Consider the following 19,229-nt stretch of genomic DNA (forward strand, 5'->3'; position numbering starts at 1 on the left):
CGAATTTCTTTCATTGCGGTATCTGAATCAGCACATGTTATTCTTACGGCAGAATCTGAGGCTTTTCGTTGATTACGCCCGGCTGATTTTAAGCCCTGAATATCCTCCGTTTCTGTGCAGAGTCATGTTTATGAGCCCGTATACAGGTGTTGTGTTTTTGGTGAAAGTAGATGGGTATTTTAGGCACGTGGTACATACAGGGGAACGCGGGGCAAAATGGGGTGCCCCAGAAATTTCATTCAAATTTCTTTAAAATGATCGAATGGGACTTCAAACATCATTCTGGATTGGAAATTTTATTTTTCTCTTCTTCATAGTTTCCTCGAGTACCCCGTTTTGCCCCGCCTCCTCCTATACATATATTATACGTATGCACAGTATATACAATATACATATCACATAGCCGCTGCTCAAGTATACGCGTGGATTTCACAGATATTGTATGTACTACATACACCACCCCTGTTTCGCTGACGCTCAAATTTCCACTCTGTTACCGTTGTCTAAAGTGGCATCCGCGTACACTGCCAATTTTCGCTAGAGTTTTTCATTCCTCTTTCCGGCCGTGTTAGGTGTATTTTTCTGTCGGAAATGTGATACGACGCCTGTACTACCGGGTAAAAGTACTACCGTTGGCGCGTAAAGTTTAGAGCCCTCAGTTTGGAGGTCTATAACTACGAAGGAAAAAATGATAGAGCAGCAATTCAAAAAAGGATTCGAACGCTTGGAGTATCCTGCGTCTGGTGACTCATTTTTTAATTTCTGGAAAAAAACACACCGACAGTTATGATCACCGAAAGGTCGAGAAACGTGCTTTTTTTGGAGTCAAGCGAAGTAGGTTGACTTTGGAGCGTCACCGCTCGTTAGAAAAGCATTCGGAGAATTCGAAAAAATTCAGATATACTCCTGAAAGATTTTTCAGAAGGATTCCGTTGGAAAATTTCGAGAATATTGAAAAACATGGCGCCCAGGTGCAGGGAAATACAAAGAGACGGATACAAAGGATTTTTCTGAGAAATCTTTCAGGAGTATATCAAAGTTAACTTACTTCGCTTAACCCCGGAAAAACCACGTATTACGACCTTTTAGTAATCACAACTGTCGGTTCGTTTTCTTCTTGAAATTTGAAAATGAGTCATCGGACGCAGAATACTCCGAGCTTTTGAACCTCTTTCGAAATTCTTCTCTATCATTTTTTTCTTCGTAGTTATAAACCTCCAAACTGAGGGCTTCAAACTTTACGCGTCGACCGTAGTTCCAAGTTGGTTCGTTTTATGTTTAGCAGCGAGAAAAGTATGAAAAATTCCTCTGGTCCACAATCAAACTCGGTATACGATTCACCGGAAAACGAAGTGGTGAAAACAACGAAACTGTTTTGGGAGTGCTCAACGCGAATACGAAAAAGTAGAAGCAAATGAACCAAAAAAAAGATAATCGATACCGTTTATTAAACCAATGAAAAATTTACAAACGCGCGAAAACTGAATAGCCCAGATGAGATTCAATAAAACAATTATTCAGCGCCATTTCGAGTACGCTTTCATAAAGTACGATTCAGAACTACGCTGGGTATGCAAAGTACATTTCATTCGGGTTCTTTCATCATTGACTATTCGAGCTCGTTAATAGAAATCAAGTGGATTTCATGCGTCGTTCAGCTACGTTGGTATGTACACCGCTTTCTCGAGGGGGATAAAGACCCTTGAAATTTTCAAAGAATCGATTCTGCGTTTCCGATTTATTCATATATCTGCATCCTTTACCCGTATTTCAAGCTCAATAGGATTACAAACTTCCAAAAATTGCCAAAGTTATAATCCGAAAGGTAAGCGCGTCTTTACAGGTGGTATGGTACACGTGCGAAATGATTTAAAAATTATACCAAACTTCAAACGCGATTTCCTACGAACCAAGTTTTTCGAAACGCTGAACATTTTCTCGATAACCGTTCCAACGATTTGGATGAAAATTCGCACTGAGGTACACAGCGACATTTCGCACAACCTTTCGGAAGCAGAGTTTGAAAAAAAAAAATAAAAAAACTTACAAAATCGTTCTTGCCAAAAAATAGCAGGTTTAGTTTCGCGCATAAAAAATATTTTTATATTTTTTCTGTCAAAATCTGCTCCCAACACGCTACAGTGAATATAGTACAGACTATAAAACATTTTTTTGATTGTATTTCAGACGAGTCGTTCAGCTGGAATCGAGTTTACTGCTTAATAGCAGACCGCGCGCAACGCTGCACGTTATTGTTTATAACTTTTTGATTAGTGGAGCTCTATGACTTTTCCTTCAATTCAAATGAAGTTAATGAATGGACATTCCGAATAAAAAAATCGAATCAAGTGTCCATCTCCATTCATTACTCCAGATATAATGCCTGAAAATGAGTCTCTGGGAAATCCCTTAATAACTTTCAACGACGAGTGGCCCAAAAATTCGTTTATAATTCCGCTCTAAAAATTATATGACGACATTTGTTTCATTCTTCCGCTTGAGTATATCACGCTGATAGCCGGAGCTACGTTTTTTCCGCATATATCCGGACGAACCGTGACGTCATTTATCTCGAGTTGAATTAATTGTCGCATATGCATAACCGTTGATATATCTTACTCTAACGACGTACGTGGTGTTGCGACTCCACCGATATTTTATCCCTGACTCGCGCCCACCGTAGGATCCCCGACTCTAATATTAATTGTCTTAGGTCACTCGAGAGCTTTGAATCGGTACGAGTTCGTCTGGATATTTTTGGATGTCGTTAATTTTCCAACACCGAATACCGTTACGACGAAGACAGCTGATGCCGAGTCTCGAATGTATTATATACGTGGAAAGATCAGAACCAAGGATTCAGGTGGAATTCCGTTGTTTCGAAGATTCTCCGACGACCTTTGAAATTTTCGAAGGCCTACCAGACCACTGCCGGCTACGAGATATCGGGGCGGGACGAAAAATTGGAAATCCCACGTGACGAGGTTACGAAGAAAATACGCGTGTAACGCGTTGTGCTACGCCTCATACGACGCATTGTTCAATAATAAAGAAGATCTCGTGTGAAAGTAATTTTTGTCAATCTTCGTTAGATTATGACAAAGGAATATAAGCCGGAGACACGCGGCATGAGGAATAAAAGTAGGTCACGGCAGGAGTTTTAGAGAATCGTTGAAGAAGGGAACGAAGCAAGTACGAGGTATACGGGGTATGGGTATACGTATATTCGGTATTTTATCGTGGCGAACGGCACTACGCACATGATGTTGAACACTCTCCCGGTAGTATATAGAGTTGGCGTATTGATCGAGCCAGAGCAAATAAAGGGGCACTTAGAATCATTGCATGCCGAAACTCACTCTGCGGTGGCAGACTACGCCCTCGCATAGACAAAGACTTAGCATGGAGAATCATTACATCAAAATCCTTGTTCCAGCCTCTGAACGACAGCGGGTATAAGTTATGCTTCCAGAGAGACAGGCGGCAATTCCGCTATTATTTAAATCTTCCTCACTACTATTTGCTAATAGCTCGGCGGATCGCTCCACTGAAATGCGACCTATTGAAATTTCGTGTCCCACATACATATTTATACACATCATTTCTCACGGCGAACTCGTCCGATTCACGTACACCTCCATCGATTCGTTACGACCGATACGTTGTACGTATCACAATTCCAAAGTGAAATTCGAATGAGGATTTTTCATAAAAAATTTAAGAACTTACGACTCTTGTACGTTTAATTACAAGTTGAACGTTCGACGGGTGATATGAAATGGATCTTCCACAAATGAACCGTGTCTCTTGTTATACTTTTTAGATATTACCGGCGGGCAATGCTTGAAAGTATACGCGTGGATGCATATGAAAATTAGATGAAAATTGTCACAGTAATAACGTACTCATATTCCGTACCCTCAGGCCAGGGGTGAAATGTCCTTCGAAATGTATACAACCCCGCGTACATGGTAATCATGTATGCCAAGTATACAGCCGTACCTCGTTTTAGTTGAGGAAACGAGGTGCGTGTGTACAAAGCCAGTGATTAGATGAGGGTGACATTAATATCACGATGACTACATCGTGATTGCTATAGCTGTTTTTGTTTTTTTTTTTTCTTGCTCGACGGCAATTTTCGAATACCCCTTGGCCCCATGAACAACCCCCAATTCGTCCAGCTGATTCGATAGTGTCTTCCGGAACCCCGCGGTTTCGTTGGATTCATCTTTTGAATCTTGATGGCGATTTATTCGACGCCATGGAGAATTTGTATGCCTGATCAGGCACGTGAAGAAGAAGTAAAAGTATAATGAGATCCGTTAAGATTCGATCGGTTGAAAATTAGAATTCTCGAATTCTGGCTCTGTCTCTGCCCATATATTTGATGAACAACGTCGACGTCATCGGGACTATAATTTATTTTCATCCTTGAAATGACGCGCGTACATCGAACATTATCGGAATGACATACTCTCGGTGTGAATGTACGCCGTGTAACGGTGCACATCATTCATCGCCAATTGAATGACCGCAGCTGTGCTAAATTTCAACCGCCGATGTTATTCGCGCGGTGAAGTGAAAATCGAAACGGTCCGAACGATTGTCGATCATTAATGTTTCATTATGCACAACCGTGACGGTATCATATTTACGCCAACAGCTTCCGCGCGATGATGTATGACACGATACGCACCTACGTACGAATAAACGACAGCCCTTCATCGATCTGCCGCCAAAAATAATTGTTAGGAGAGATACAAGTCTTGCGCCTCATATTGACCAAGCGCAGGCTGACGGATCCGAGATGCGGTTGTTGAAAGAAACAAATATCATTTAACAAAACTTTCACGAATTACTCTCTCGAGTGCACTAGCGGCGAGGGGATATGCGCAGACTTTGCGTTATTTATGCGCTTTGTTCTCGTCCGCGGCAAGATACACGTGTATCCATATCTATATCTACAGCTTGTGCGTAGTTTCAAGAAACTAATATAGCAATTCCCCCGGCAATTCCCATCAAAGTTTTCCCTTTCACGTATTTAGGCTCGGTCGGATAAATTGACGTAAACGTCGACGATGACAATTTCCTTTTTTCCATCTTCTTGTCTTGCGAACAACGATTTCGGTACTTGTGGCACAAACTCACCATTGTTGAGTTCTTCGGTCGCTATCGGTAGATGAAGCGATGACAATTTTCCTCGAAATTCCAAATTCCTCATCTGTCGTCCTGCGGCACACAAAGATAAAACACATGAAATCGTGATAATATCGGGCCCGTCGAATGGTATTGTATAGGTGCATGCATACATACAGGTATATGCAACCAATTTACTCTCCCGTGTTCGGCATTTCAACCGCATCACGCGATTAATCAATCCAGAATATAATTAAACGATTTCTCGGTAGAACCTCGTGCCGAATGACGAACAATATCAAAACCAACGTATACGCGAGCTGTAACCTCATTAAAGTCAATCATGCAGACGATGCTATTTTCGTTATAGCTCTCGTTGATTTCAATACGGCTCGAAAATCAATTTAATTCAGGGCGCAGGGGTTACAGGATCTCTTCAACGGTGTTGCGACTTCTCGACTCGCGTTTGTCCGACACTCCCGCCTCTCGTCCGTTCGTTAGGAAGTTCCTATACGATGTACGAAAAATCTGCTAGCCGACTACGTAGGTACGCACATTCATAATATAATACCCGTTTACGTATAATATTACATGCGGAAGACCTGATGAAAAAATTAAATTAAATAGCAATCCACGGAGTTATTATAAGGCTCCCGCCTTTCATTTATCAAATAACTTCCATGCTCTCGGTGACAAGCGAAGAATATTTAGAATTTCTCAATCTTGAGTTTCACGGAGAAGGGTGAGGGGGCCAGGGGAGGGAGAAAAAATATATTACGTAATTGCCGTCTCTGAATGCAAGACGCGTGCCCAAAGATGTAAAGTGTAGAACGAGAGAAACGGAGAGAAGAAAAAGAAAAAAGTGAATAGAGAATTTTCTATTCCATCGGAGGCGCAAAAAATGATGTATGTAAATGTGACGGGTAAGTTCTTCTCCCCTGGTTAAATCTCAGGAAATAAAAAAAAAAAGAGAGAAAAAAAAAAGAAGCGTAAATGGCATTTCAAGGTGCAGGTTTTCGTATTATAAAGCATGGTTTAACGGAGGTACGAGCACGAGGTGTTGTATAAGCATGGGAATTTTCTACCTCTACGTTGTAGATTATGACTCTAATCTTCTTGCCAAGATGTACGATCCTTGCACGGTGAATAATGTTTTGTGTCAGGCGCAGAAATTATAAAATAAATATTTAAGCTAATTTCATGTTTTGCCCGTGGGTACGTGCCCAGGGTTGCAGCGCGCGCGGGGAGATCATAATTTTTATTACCGAACGACTTTCGATAGTGAATAAAATTCGCATTCGCGAAAGGAAAAATATCATCCGGATCCCGACAGTGAAAGAAGAAGTTTTAATTCTGTCGTCCTGTGGATAATAACGATTAGAATTGTTCGTATATTTCGTGTCTGTCCAGTTAATAATTCATAAAACTTTATACAGGGTACGGGTACTGCAGAGTTCAGTCATTATATCCTACCACATGTACATATACCTATAATACACAAGAGTTTGGTGGAATATTACCATCGAAAAGTTTTACCGTTTTAACCGAGTGATTTATTACCTAGGATGATATTTTGACAGTACGTACCTAACCCATGCGAGCTTATACCCTCTCGCGCTTTTTATTTTCCCGCTGTTTATATACTACGGAAAAATTAGCCGTCAAATAAATAAATGAATAAATTAAAAAAAAACGAAAACTGGTAAATGATAAATAATATAAATTGGCAAAGAAATAAAATAAATTTTCACCGTGATTTTCGCTTTGATCAGGTGTAGTTTATTATCTATATCGATATCGGTGTACGTTTGATATGCAGGGATGAGTTTGAGTCTACAAACACTGATTTATAGCGCGAACTTTTTATTTCCGTATAAATCGGGAGTTGATGCGCGCATTATTTGAGGAAGCACGAAAAAGTAAGTATACATGACACAGGGATACATAATTCAAGAGAAGACGACATCCCGATCTGAATATCTTAAAAGGCCGATGTACCCTCCGGAACACGGCCTTTGATTAAAACTCACAAAAACAAATACTGCATAGACTTCAATTGCCTGACCCGAAAGAATCCAGACAAGAGACCATATTCTTATATCATTCGGTTGGGATCCACGAATAGAGGATACGCCGATCGATGTGGACATTTGACAAAGTTAGTTTGATATAAGTACCGCAAAAGAGATGGTTCAATTACGGTGTATCTACCTATGATGTCGAATTTGTTTTTCGTATTCTATTTCGCATCGTCAATCAGTTTTTATCATCTTTGTCGACCGGTTCGCTTTTTCTCGCCACCAAAACGATTACGCGGAATCAACAAGAAATTAACGCTGCCCCGACGTGGATATTGTTATTGTTGTTATTATTATTATTATTGTTGTTGCTATTTTTAGTTCGTCATAACGACATCGGCGTAGCATCTTTCGCCAGCCTCTCTGAATGTGATTCACTTATTTACGGCTCGACTGTCAAGTCCACTTGCTTGAACTGGTTATACGGGGTGGTTTTGTGCCACTATTACACGGGCGCGTTGATACGTGTTACGCCATGCAGAATCCAGGTGTAAATCGAATAAGAAACGGTGGTATTGAAACGGACAGGTGAAGAGGCGGTCGAAAGAAGAAAGCTTCAAATGGACCAAAGCGTGACCAGCGCAACAAAGGCTTTATTTCCGTTTGGATTTTCTTCGTTTTCTTCATCTTCTTCCTTCGCTTATATTTGTATTTGTTTGTTCATTTTTTCTCATTCCTTTTCGTTTTTTTGCACATTTTCCCGTGTTGGCTAGCACTTTTGAAAGAACACCTTTGTATTCCGTAAACCTACTGTGTTCGAAAATTTTCAGGTATTCCTGAAACTTTTTAACTGAATTTTATTTGTCGCTGCAGGCTATAAGTTCTATAGAAAAGCTGCACCGGTATACACTCTTGAAGAAAAGTTCTATTATTGGAATGCGAATATTTTCATCCTCTTTTATTCCTTATAACATACCAGTGCTTACCAACGGTACAACCGCCTTTTTCCTCCCTTTGAATCCAACAGGATTTCAGGGATATTTGCAGAGGCTACCGCCGGCTCATCGCACTATTATATCCATGTGGAAATTTATTCTTTCTTCATTTTTCGTCATCGTCCCCCCCCCCCCCTCCCATAATTCTGATAATTCAGACGGTAAATAGAGTATATTGAAATTCAACGGTCGTTAAAAAATTCATTTCATTCAGGTCATAAAAAGTTCATTTGTTAAAAACAAGAATGCACGAATGCTTCATGCATTCGTATATTGCATGTATAGTCTAATTGGTGAAAAATCATAAAACTGACTCGAAGAGAAAACGAGATTCTAATTCAATCATTGAAATATCAGCACACTCTTCAGTTTCGAACAAACAATCGCGGATCACGTTTCGATGATCGAATGATACTGATCATGAATTCGTAACGTTTGATCGACTGGATCATATATATTTTTACATACACAAATGTCTATGTCTTTACCATCTACGATAATTTCACGTTGCCAATCGGCGAGCAAATGCCGCAGTGCGTTGTTACGTCAGAAATGGGTGGAAAAACTCGCATTTTCTCGCAATTCGAGTTTGAACTGGACATCAAAATTTTATAATGGGAAATGAATATGTTCACACGGATATGCGCTGAACGCCAATGTATTCTGATATTTGGACAGGGTGCCATTCGGAGGGTAGGTTATTGTATATTTGATTTGAAAAGGACGAGAAAATCATATAAAAAAGTCTCCCAGGTCAATTGAAAATACATTTGCATTTAGAGACGACATTTAGGTCACAGATTGTTTGGCTACATGTATTTTCGAAAAAGTTTTCATCTCCGTTATAAATATTTTTTTTGTTTCGAAAATCTGTTCTCGTTCACCCTATGTTCGTGTCGTGACCCTGTAGTTTAATCGATTCGCAGTATGTGTATGGCCACATCCGGAGGTGAAATAAGGGCATTAAATTCGTAATCATGTCAACGTACCGTAGATTAGCGCGTACAAAGCCGAAACGACATCGAGTCAACCTACTCGTGAAAAACTCTGTAGGTTGTAACCACTGAATAATTATGTCAGCAACAGAGCCTAATTAATTGCGTGATGGCTTCTGGTGTTAATTATCCAACCACCTCCGTTAGTCTTTCATCCTAATTCATCCAGGTCGTATGTACCAGCCACCGCTATTACGTACGACTCACACATCGCTGTCCTCCAATTTTAAAACCTCCTCGAAGTAAGTACTGATAAAACGCGAAACGACTCGTTATTTTTTCTTCGTATTTGATTCGTGTTCGCAAAGAGGTGTCGCTGTTAATCGGCTTTTGCACACTTTATCGCGAGGTTCGATAATATTAACAAATCGTAACGATCACCGTCGAGCACGTTATAGGCGTGAGGTAATAAATTGACGTATCGATTTACCGATGGCGTTTCAAGTTGCATTTTTCCGTGATTGTGACGCAACCGGGTAATTGGAAACGTAACAATTTGAAAAGTATATCTATAGACACGGTACACATCATAGATATACCTATGTTCAATCGGTACACTCAACAGAGCAGAACCCACCCCCGGGTAAAAATATACTCCTACTTCCGCACCCACCACGCCGGGTGTACGTTACGTAATGGTATCTACACATGACAGAAGAAAAAAAAAAAAAAACTGTTTCAAAACTGATTTCTTTCCGAGAAGCACGACCGGATTACGATCTGAGATTCAATTAAAATTGTTGCTCGATTCATGATTATCTGTTGACTGATTTATTTTTTTTTTTCTTCAACGAACAGAAAATATCATCAACCGCATCGCAATTTCAACCGTGAGGAACCACTGTACGATTCGGGGTCTGCGAAAGAGAAAGACTTTTCGTGTTACGTGAGATCGGCGTAAAACTTGAGTGGTGTATAATCAACGCGATTGAAAACCTACAAAGTCTGCTGAACTATCGCTGTTCATTCCACCGCTGTTGCTGAACTGAAAGATGCATACATTGTTGAGAGATTTGATAGTATTAACCGCACACTTACTGTTTCTCAACTGAACTAATTCTCGTAATCCTCAGGGAAAGTATCGGGGTAACTTGAGAAAGGTACGATTCACCAAATTCACAAGCACTTAAATTATACCCATGTACGTCAAGTGCGCCATGTTATTCATAACTCGCTGTATCCACTGTGCCGATTATAAAACAGAAAGATATCCTATTATCTCTTCAATTTTTCCACCTTGCGCATCTTTCGCACCCGCGATCGCGATCGAATCGTTCATTGCCCAATCAAATGTAATAGGGATCCGAAGACGTGAGTAGTAATTTGCTCGCGAGCTTTCGCACCACCGATACATCCCTTTCCAAAATGGCGAATATTCAAAGTTGGGGAGGTCACTCTTTGTTTTTTTTTTTTTTTTTCGGATGGCGTAAAAACGTCGCTTCGCGTCTGAATATTATCCAGACGAATTTATGGCAGGAGGCAAATGTGCCGGTAACCAAATCGAAGTGAGGTTAAACAGCGAGATGCAAATTTTCCATGAAAGTGATAGAATTATTGTCGTACGTACACGTGCGGCATACGTGCAAAGGTGGAAATATATTGCTCACGTTTTCACTAGCGAACGAAGAAACCGACTGGAGGATTTTGCATATTCCAAGTAGAGCGCAGTTGAGTGCATATGCCATCGATTTATTCAACTGACTTCTGTATGAAAATTAGAATCGATGGGGGAGACGGCTATGTAGCGGCTGTTCAAACACGGATGACTGTATAATACAACCGCCTTGTAACTTTCGACGCATTAAATAAATAAACCGGAAGTCGGTATCGTGTAAAATATACGCACACTTTCGTTCGATTATCATCGTCATACTTCAACGCAGCTTAAGTAGAATGTCAGTCAAACTGTCATGGAGCGTTGAAAGGGGTCTTCCTGGAGGTGCTGCGAAAAATCGTCGCGACCCCAAAATCATTTTCACGCGTTTATCGGATACTCGTTACACACGCGTCCGTAATCGAGATGGGCATAAGTCCAGATCGGCGCAGACATTCCTTTGCAAAGATGAAAAAAAAAAATGGTGCATATATCACGTATGAACGTAGATATTGCGGATGTGTACACCGACGTATACACCCACTACGGTCAACTTCGGGTCTCGTGGTAAGAATACGCAGCGAAGTTCTTTTGAACCGAATGAAATATATGGATTAAAGCAAGAAGTTCGAAGGCTGCAAGTATATGAAGCAACAGAGGGGATAAAGTTTCCAACTTTGAAACTAGAAACTTGGTTTATCCCGAGGATCGCTAGTAGGTTCAGCCAAGTTGGCACGTGGAAGGCCCTCCAGCTATACTGCAGCGCGGAACCGTAGGAAAAGCTGGAAGACTCGGAAGACTATAATACATACGTATACGTATTATAGGGGCAACGCTGCAGCCGATGGCGTCTTATCATCGCGTTACTTCCTTACGACAATGTTCCAGTTTCACTACTTCTGGCACCAATTTCTGGCTTGCATTTCTTTCAAAATGAAATCTCAACGCAAATACACACTAGATGCCAAGTTTTTAAATTAAAACACGAATATTCTTAACTCGGTGGTTTAGGCAACGCTAAACGTATCCTCTGTATACGTATAGCGCGAGGCTGCGGGATGGATGTTTGAAACGGGCTTTTAAATCCCCGGAAAAAATTACGTTCGTATAACTGTACGCTGCAACCGGTAGGAGAGGCAGCACCGGGAGATTTGAATAATTTACAAGGAAAAGGGTGGATATTATATATAGTGATGAATTACACGGATAGGCGAAGATTTTTACACCATATTTTCATTTTCATTTTCATTTTTTTTTTCTTTTTTTTTTTTGTTTCTCTTCTTCGTTCCTATTATTAATGAAAAATGTTCCGAGTATCGCCCCGGAGAAAGTTTTCAAACTCATTTAATGGCTCGGTGGTGGTAATATAATTTTCAAGAGAGAGCTTAATAAATGAAATTTGTTGTTCCTACTTCTATAATAGTAAGAGGAGTGTGGTATACAGCCCCTTATTCCGAGATTTAGTAATTCAGAAACGCTTTGTATCGGTAAATAATTTATGAGCAATGAAAATAATTGAATGCCAATGCCCACCTGATCTATCGTGCATATATATTCTTCGTTCGTCCACACAACGGGAGGAAATGAAAATCGCTTTAGCCAATCATCTTTCTTTCCGGAAATTTCGCGCTCGGACTTTGCGTACTTCCCATTTTACCTGCGGCCCGATACATTGTTCGTCTATTTAATTACGTTACCGCGCTCCATTGTCGTCTTATTAATGACATGTGTACATTCGAAGGACGTACCATAGATATATCTATAGAAGTACTTTGTACCTATACGTATGTATGCGAGCAACATGTACCGTACGTAATACGAGCGGGGCTATTGTACAATCCAGCAGAGCTATAGTACCGTGAACAAAGAACAATCGTTTTCATTGCCAAACATGTGCGGGCCAACGGCCGGTAGATTTATTCCGCAGAGATTTTCGGTTTGCTAAAAGTTGGAATGCAAAAAAAAAAGAAAAGAGAGAAAGAAAAACAGAAAGTTTTACTTGGCGGGTAATTTTTTGGCTTCCGCGCAACGGTGTGTGTGTGTGTATATGGTAGGGATGATAAATTGGCTCCTCCCATGTGGGAATATCGTGTACGAGGACAGATTCGTCATTTCGCGAATTAAATCGCAAGGTATGATACGAGATCGGCGAAATTTATGTACAACGCAGCTGCCTTGCGGTTTATTTGCGGAGTGTTTGAGAAAAAATGAATGGACGAACGAAATAATGGCGAAAAATTTGGAAAATATGTTCGAGAAAATTATCGGTACGTTGGAAGGTCTCCGCGAAATCAGAACGCGTTATGAATTCTTATTCAATATCAGCGTAAAGCTACGTTCGTTTTATTGGTATTTGAACTTATACGAAATGATGCTCTGGAGTGAAATGAGGAACGTTGAGAGGGAAATTCTTGGGATTAGATTTTTAACAATTCACGAACTATAATTTAGCCCGATTATTTCATACTCATTGGCGTACACGCTGAGTTTCCACGTAAGTTATACGTATGTATACGTGTGCCTAGTTTCAAACTATTTGCTCTTGGGATCTGCGACGGAGAGACAAGCGCGTAGAAGGGAGAGGAGAGAGAGGAAGACAGGGACAGACCGATTAACGATTCATCTCCATTACACCCAAGTTCACAATTGCTACCAAGGATTATAGAGCTCAGAGTAAAGGCGAGTATGCCGCTAAGTGAAATACTCGCTATGTAGCTCTGCCATTGTGCGGCTGAGTTGGTATAGCGCAGACAAGGTGCAGGATGTATATATATATAGATGTATAATATACGACACGCATGATTTCACGGTTCTATACGCACGGTTTGATTTTGTGAGTAGCTTTGAAATATTCTCACAATGATCGAAAATATGAATTTTAACGTCATTAAATCCGGCCGTAATTAATGCGATCAATTTCTCTCGTTCGAAGCTGGAAACTCAAATATTTGGATTGAATTTGTTTACCCTGATAAATTTTCTACAAACACGTTCGAGTTTGGAAGCAAAGCATGCTCCTGAGCATTCGGAATGGTAAGTGTGAAACACTTTGCGCTGAAATTTCAATATCAATGCCGAAGCTTGTTATACGTTACGTGGATGCATAATATTGTGAGCACGTTCCACAGCTGAGCCACAATCTCGAGTACGTGGAGGCGTTTTTTGATATTTCGGGATTCATGGAAAAAGGATTAAAGTATACACAGTTAGTAAGGTAAAAGTTGTGGGCGCGGGTGGCGTTTTAAACGATTCCATAATGTTAACTAACAACAGTTCCGATGTCGACGGTTGCAGTGGGTACGAATCCACCCACCGTTCGAAAGAACAAAACAACGTCGGCGTAAACGTTTTTTTTTTTTTTCAAATTCAAATCCGAACGTCAATTCAATTGTTGAAACGTCCCCATACGGCTATTCGGAATATTCTCAACGACCAATCGTTCCCCAGAGGAGACACGGATGTATGCACGGCGTGCACCTCGCAATGACATTTACATTTATATTGACACGCCGTTCGAACGGATGAGATCTTGAACAACGCGGTATACTTAACTGCATTCACGGGGACGGACAATCGCCAATGGTAAATCCCTGTAAATAGCCTGTGCGTGACCGACCTTTGCAACAACGCGGCTACATTCGTCGAAGTTTCGGTAATGCTCGACGCCGGATTATTATGCGATTTGAATAGGAGCCGCGACACGCAATTTTGGTTACGACCGATTCTCTCTTCCTCGCCTCCTTTCTCAGACCTGATATTCTCGGACCCCGTTCGAGGCGCGAGGTTCTTCAATTCCACCTCGAATTTCGCCTGTGAATTGAAACGCGATCGTAACGCGGATATTTTTTTCGGAAATTTTACAAACTACCTTGAATTCGGTTGTTTGCGAAATTAGATCTGCGACTCCCCGTTTCCTTGTATTACATTTTCAACGTATCGTAGAGTTGATAATAAACATACCGACTGCGCCATCATCGCTCGGAACGTACCGAATGAATTTCAAAAAAATTTCCGACCTAGGAAATCCCCTCGGAAGGGGTCGGAGAGTTCGTTGGGTTATAGAATTTTCTCTCGTGGGTCGGTTGAACTAACTTCATATTCCCGTTCAGCGGAGAAGATCGAATGATTTGCCAACTACATTATTGACCTAATAGCGGGGCCGCCGGATATCGGAGAAACATGAAGCTTTTTCATAACTCTCAGCTTTCACTGGCGGCGCGCGTTCCTGTACTCCTTCGGAGATATCACATTCTGTTCGTCTCGAACCAAAAGACTTCTGGCACCATCGCTCTCTCGCCTTACCAAAACGACGAAAATCTTCCACTCGTCACCCGTGATATTGAATAATACAAAATCCTTAGTGCAAAACTCATCGCTGCCTTAATATCTACCGCGAGGACCTTTTTCCAGTATCTTTGATCCAGCGATCAAATTTCTTCGATCGAAGTCTGGAATGGAATTCCAATATTTTTATCGAGATGTTAATCTTTGCACCCGATTGCACGGCGCAAGTATGAGTGTACAGTAATTCCGTCGCCTGTCCGAAATTTCTCGTACACCATAAAGTTTTGTTGTCGGTAAGTGGCAGATGGTTGTAACGCTGCCGAATTCTAACTTACCCTCTTGCCATTCGACGGCATCTACACAAAGGCGAATAAACAAAATTCAACTCACGTTTTTTTTTTTCTCCAGTCTTCAAATCTACAGTTCACGCAACGCGCCCGAATGCCATACAATTTGCTTTATATGGCCCACCATTAAGATAGGATCCAAAGCCAATCTGCTACAACATTTCGGAGAGGCTTATATATTTATCATACTGAAAACGGGCTTCCGCCTATCTCAGCCGGTTATACTTTTCATTTTTATTTAATTTTATGTTCACGGTTATACTTTTCTGTACAATAACATTTTCATTCGTGAACCCTCGTCGAAGAACTTCGAATATATTCGGTGGGAATACGCTTGATAAAGCAAATTTTTGAATCGGTTGAAAAATTGTTACAACGATAGATTATTATCGGTCCGTCAAAAAGCTGGTAAAAGCTGACGATGCGCTTTACATTCTTCACATGATGTAAAAACAATGATAACAACAAATTCGTGTGTGATTTATGCAAAATGAATAGACGAAAAAAGAAGGGAGGAAAAAGAAATAGAAGAAAAAATTCGCTAGTAAAAGAGGTATAGGGAAGAAAAGTAGTTTGCATTCTTCCTTGACGATGAGCAGTCTAATTGAACCAATTTTGCCTTATGCATAAATTCTACAAAGTTTCTCTCATCACGGTTTCTGCAAGAGCGAAACCTTTTTTCTTCTTTCCCTTTTTTTTTACTTTCCCTGTTTTTTTTTTTTTTTCGTTGTTTTTTTTTTCCACTTCCATACTACTTTTTTATCGTTTCTTCATTCCTCCTCGTCGCTTGCTGTGTCTTTTCGTTTGGAATTCGAGCATAAATCACAACGAAAAATCTTACTACGAAGCGTGGATCACTTTTCAAACGTCGACCGAACCCGGTTTCCGTACGTACGTTTATGAAAATCAGATATTCGCATCAAAGCTCGCCATGAAAATAATTTCAAACGCAATTTTCGGTCAAAGTTGAACTAATTAATTTAACTCACTGTAATTTTGCCTAGCTTATCGTCAAACGAGACTTCTAAAATTTCTCTTCTATATGGTTTCCCGGTTTTCTCCTCTTCTTTTTGTCGAATGATTTTTTTTTTTTCCAAACTTTCAGCATTATGTGGATCAAGTCAACACTCGACTAACTTCCTATTATGTAATCTAGCGTATACGTAGATATACCTAATGTAAATGGTGCTAACACGGTAGACTAGCTGCGTCCTATATTTCCATGGCAGTCTTGTTTAAAGGAACTTTAGGCTGACATTTGGACAAACATTCTATGCCCTTGTTTCTCTTTAGCGGTGCATGTCCATTGTTGTGCGAAGCCGACGAAACGAACTATTATGGTGCAGCGCACAAAGGACTACGCGAGGGGAAGGGGGTCGGGGGGCCTTCGGCTTTTCCCTTCACTCACACTACGAAGACAGTGAACTCAAAGGGTTTCATTATCTTATGGATAAAGTAAACGCGGTACAACAAATGCATTTTGCGCTAAAGAAAAACTAAGTACCGGCGTTCAACTCCGGTGAGATGATATGCACAGTACCGTGTGTCGTACCACAATGTTGATTGTGAAGAAAGAGGAATGGCTACGGATATTATCAAACGATGGCGACGCACGGTGCGAACGGTGGACATGGACTAAATTGTCGTCGCCGAATGACCGTCGTCGACTTACTGGTCGTGGTCATGAAAACTATCGCGACTTCCGCGACGAGAAAAATCGTGTAATTCGAACGGTGCTCCGTTTGAATCACGAATCGCGAGCTTCTCACTCGCGATCGATTATTTCAATGGAATATACAACGCGGCGACTAGTGTATTATGCGAACTAAGCTGTGTCCCGTTGTCTGCGGATTGCATCTTATAATAATATCGTCTTTGATTTCACCACCGCCTGCGGCAGAACGGCGGGAGATCGTGCCAGGAAGACCACGGATTTGTAATTTGAAACGATATCAAACGTCTGCGAGCTAACCTGCTAGATTTGCACCGGGTCGTTGGAGAAATAAGGGGGGAGAGTCGGTGTAGGCAGACACGAGAAATGGGATGAGTCGGGGGAGGCTAGAGGTTGGAGACCGGAGACTCCGGGGGTTCGCGAGGATGGGGTTCCGGATGAAACTGCGGAGGTTGGGGGTTGAGGAGATGATGAGAAGGTCGTCGACAAAATCAGTCCAACCCCGCCCGGGGTTTACAGTTTGAATCGACGACGTTGCACCGTCTGATCCACGGTTGCGGTTGTGTAACGGATACCGATTGAAAATGATACCGCTGCGCCCCTGACGCGATCATGCTCTCTCTCGCCATGCGTAAAAAAATCGCAAAACGTGCGACGTTACTGAAGATAAAATATTCGAGGAAATTTTCCGGATTTCATTCCCTGCGACACGAGACCTTGTACACGAGGGTTGAAAAGAGACGCGTAACTCGCACCGTTGCGGTCCGAAAAAAAAGAAATTACATCTCCTTGTTCTTCTATTTCTTCGGCGGGTCCTGAGACAAAGGAGCGAGAATCTTGTATACGTATAGCGTGGTGCATGCACACGGGTAACCACGTCTAAACGTATTTTGTATCTGGGCAGGCATGCGACCCGAGCAGCAACCACTGCTTCCTCACAATACCCAAGTACTGCTTACGAAGTCCGCCAACTATACCGTCGAAGCCACCCAGTACCGTCGTCGGGATACCCTACCCTCTCCGCTCACTCCACAGCTAGAGATTGCGGTAGCAGCCAGTTAAAGGCAGCGTGCACCCGCTGACGAGGCTATCCCGATCGTCGGGGTTCCCGGGGCGGGTCGTCGGGGGTCTAAGGAGCGGGGGAAAAGGATGTGGCTGAGCCGGAGTTGGAAAGGGTAGTGTCAGGGTTGCGGTGTCGGGGACAGGGGAAAATCGGAGCGCGGGATCGACGAGGCGGAAAACTCGACACCGCCCGAGATTGCACCCATCGCGAAGCCACTTGTTCTCCCTTGACTCGTATACATACAAATCTGTTTCTACTACCTTTTGTTCCGCCCTTGTTTCGTTACCGGTGGAAACGCGCGTCTAATAGCAGCGAGAAGAGAGGAACGAAGGGATGTATGCGCGGCGCGGGCCACGTCCGTGTTTCCGGGAAATGAACCCGATCGCGGGGGGGGGCGAACGTAAACTGGATCAGAGCGGGGGGGGGGGGGAGGGGGAGGGGGGGTACAATACCGTCGCGGTAGTGACGAGAACGACGTCAAATCCAGAAGGGTGCGATGAAAATCCGTAGGAATTAAAGTAACGAGAAAGGTGGAGAGCCAACTTTATCCGTAACACGGGAAAAGCGGAACAGAGAAGAAGGGAAGAACGTGGACTCGAGTAGAACTCGTCCAACCCGTGTAACGGTTTACGAGGCTGGCGATACCGTGTTTCGTTGATTAAAGCCTTGAACCTTATTTACGAGAGGGAATTGAAATAATAGGACCTCTTGCGTGAACGAAAGAAAAAAAAAAAAAAAAAATAGAACAAAACAACAAAAAAACATGACAAAGGAAAATACTCTCCTACGCTCGTCTATTCTCCTTTGCCGGATGAATTTGGATCTATATTATTCCTGGTTCAACCGTGGCCATCGAGGTCACCAGCTTCTGCGGAACTCGCCCATCCTTTCATCTTATTTCTCTCGTGCGGATCTGCTGAATCTGATACTTGAAACATCCTTGTTTTCGAACAGGATTTTATTCACGATTTCACCGAACGGCTCAATGTCTGGGACTATTGTAACATACCCTAGAGAGTGTTTGGTCGAAATGATGCACCACCGACGATGTGATAATTCAATTGCAAACATTAGTAACTATACCCAATTCTAATAAGTACGAAACGCCAACTGGGATGACCACAA

General features: G+C 41.8%; 1 protein-coding gene across 7 annotated transcripts in view; it reads right to left on the bottom strand.

Moving 5' to 3' along the window:
* LOC105683153 (lachesin) overlaps nucleotides 1–19,229 on the bottom strand; it is a 154,097-nt gene that overhangs the window by 37,983 nt on the left and 96,885 nt on the right. For 5 of the 7 annotated variants that reach the window (XR_007276764.1, XM_048649237.1, XM_048649238.1 and 2 more), the window contains exon 2: nucleotides 5,149–5,229. Coding sequence is in view for 6 of the 7 variants with exons in the window: in XM_048649237.1 (XP_048505194.1) it covers nucleotides 5,149–5,229 (81 nt within the window). In the remaining variant the exon portion in view is untranslated. Of the gene's footprint in view, nucleotides 1–5,148; nucleotides 5,230–5,313; nucleotides 6,061–10,182; nucleotides 10,782–19,229 lie in introns of those variants that run through there. The other 2 variants (XM_048649239.1, XM_048649240.1) reach the window with 2 other exon arrangements.

Source organism: Athalia rosae, chromosome 2 (assembly GCF_917208135.1).
Source record: "Athalia rosae chromosome 2, iyAthRosa1.1, whole genome shotgun sequence".
Classification (NCBI taxonomy): Eukaryota; Metazoa; Arthropoda; class Insecta; order Hymenoptera; family Athaliidae; genus Athalia; species Athalia rosae.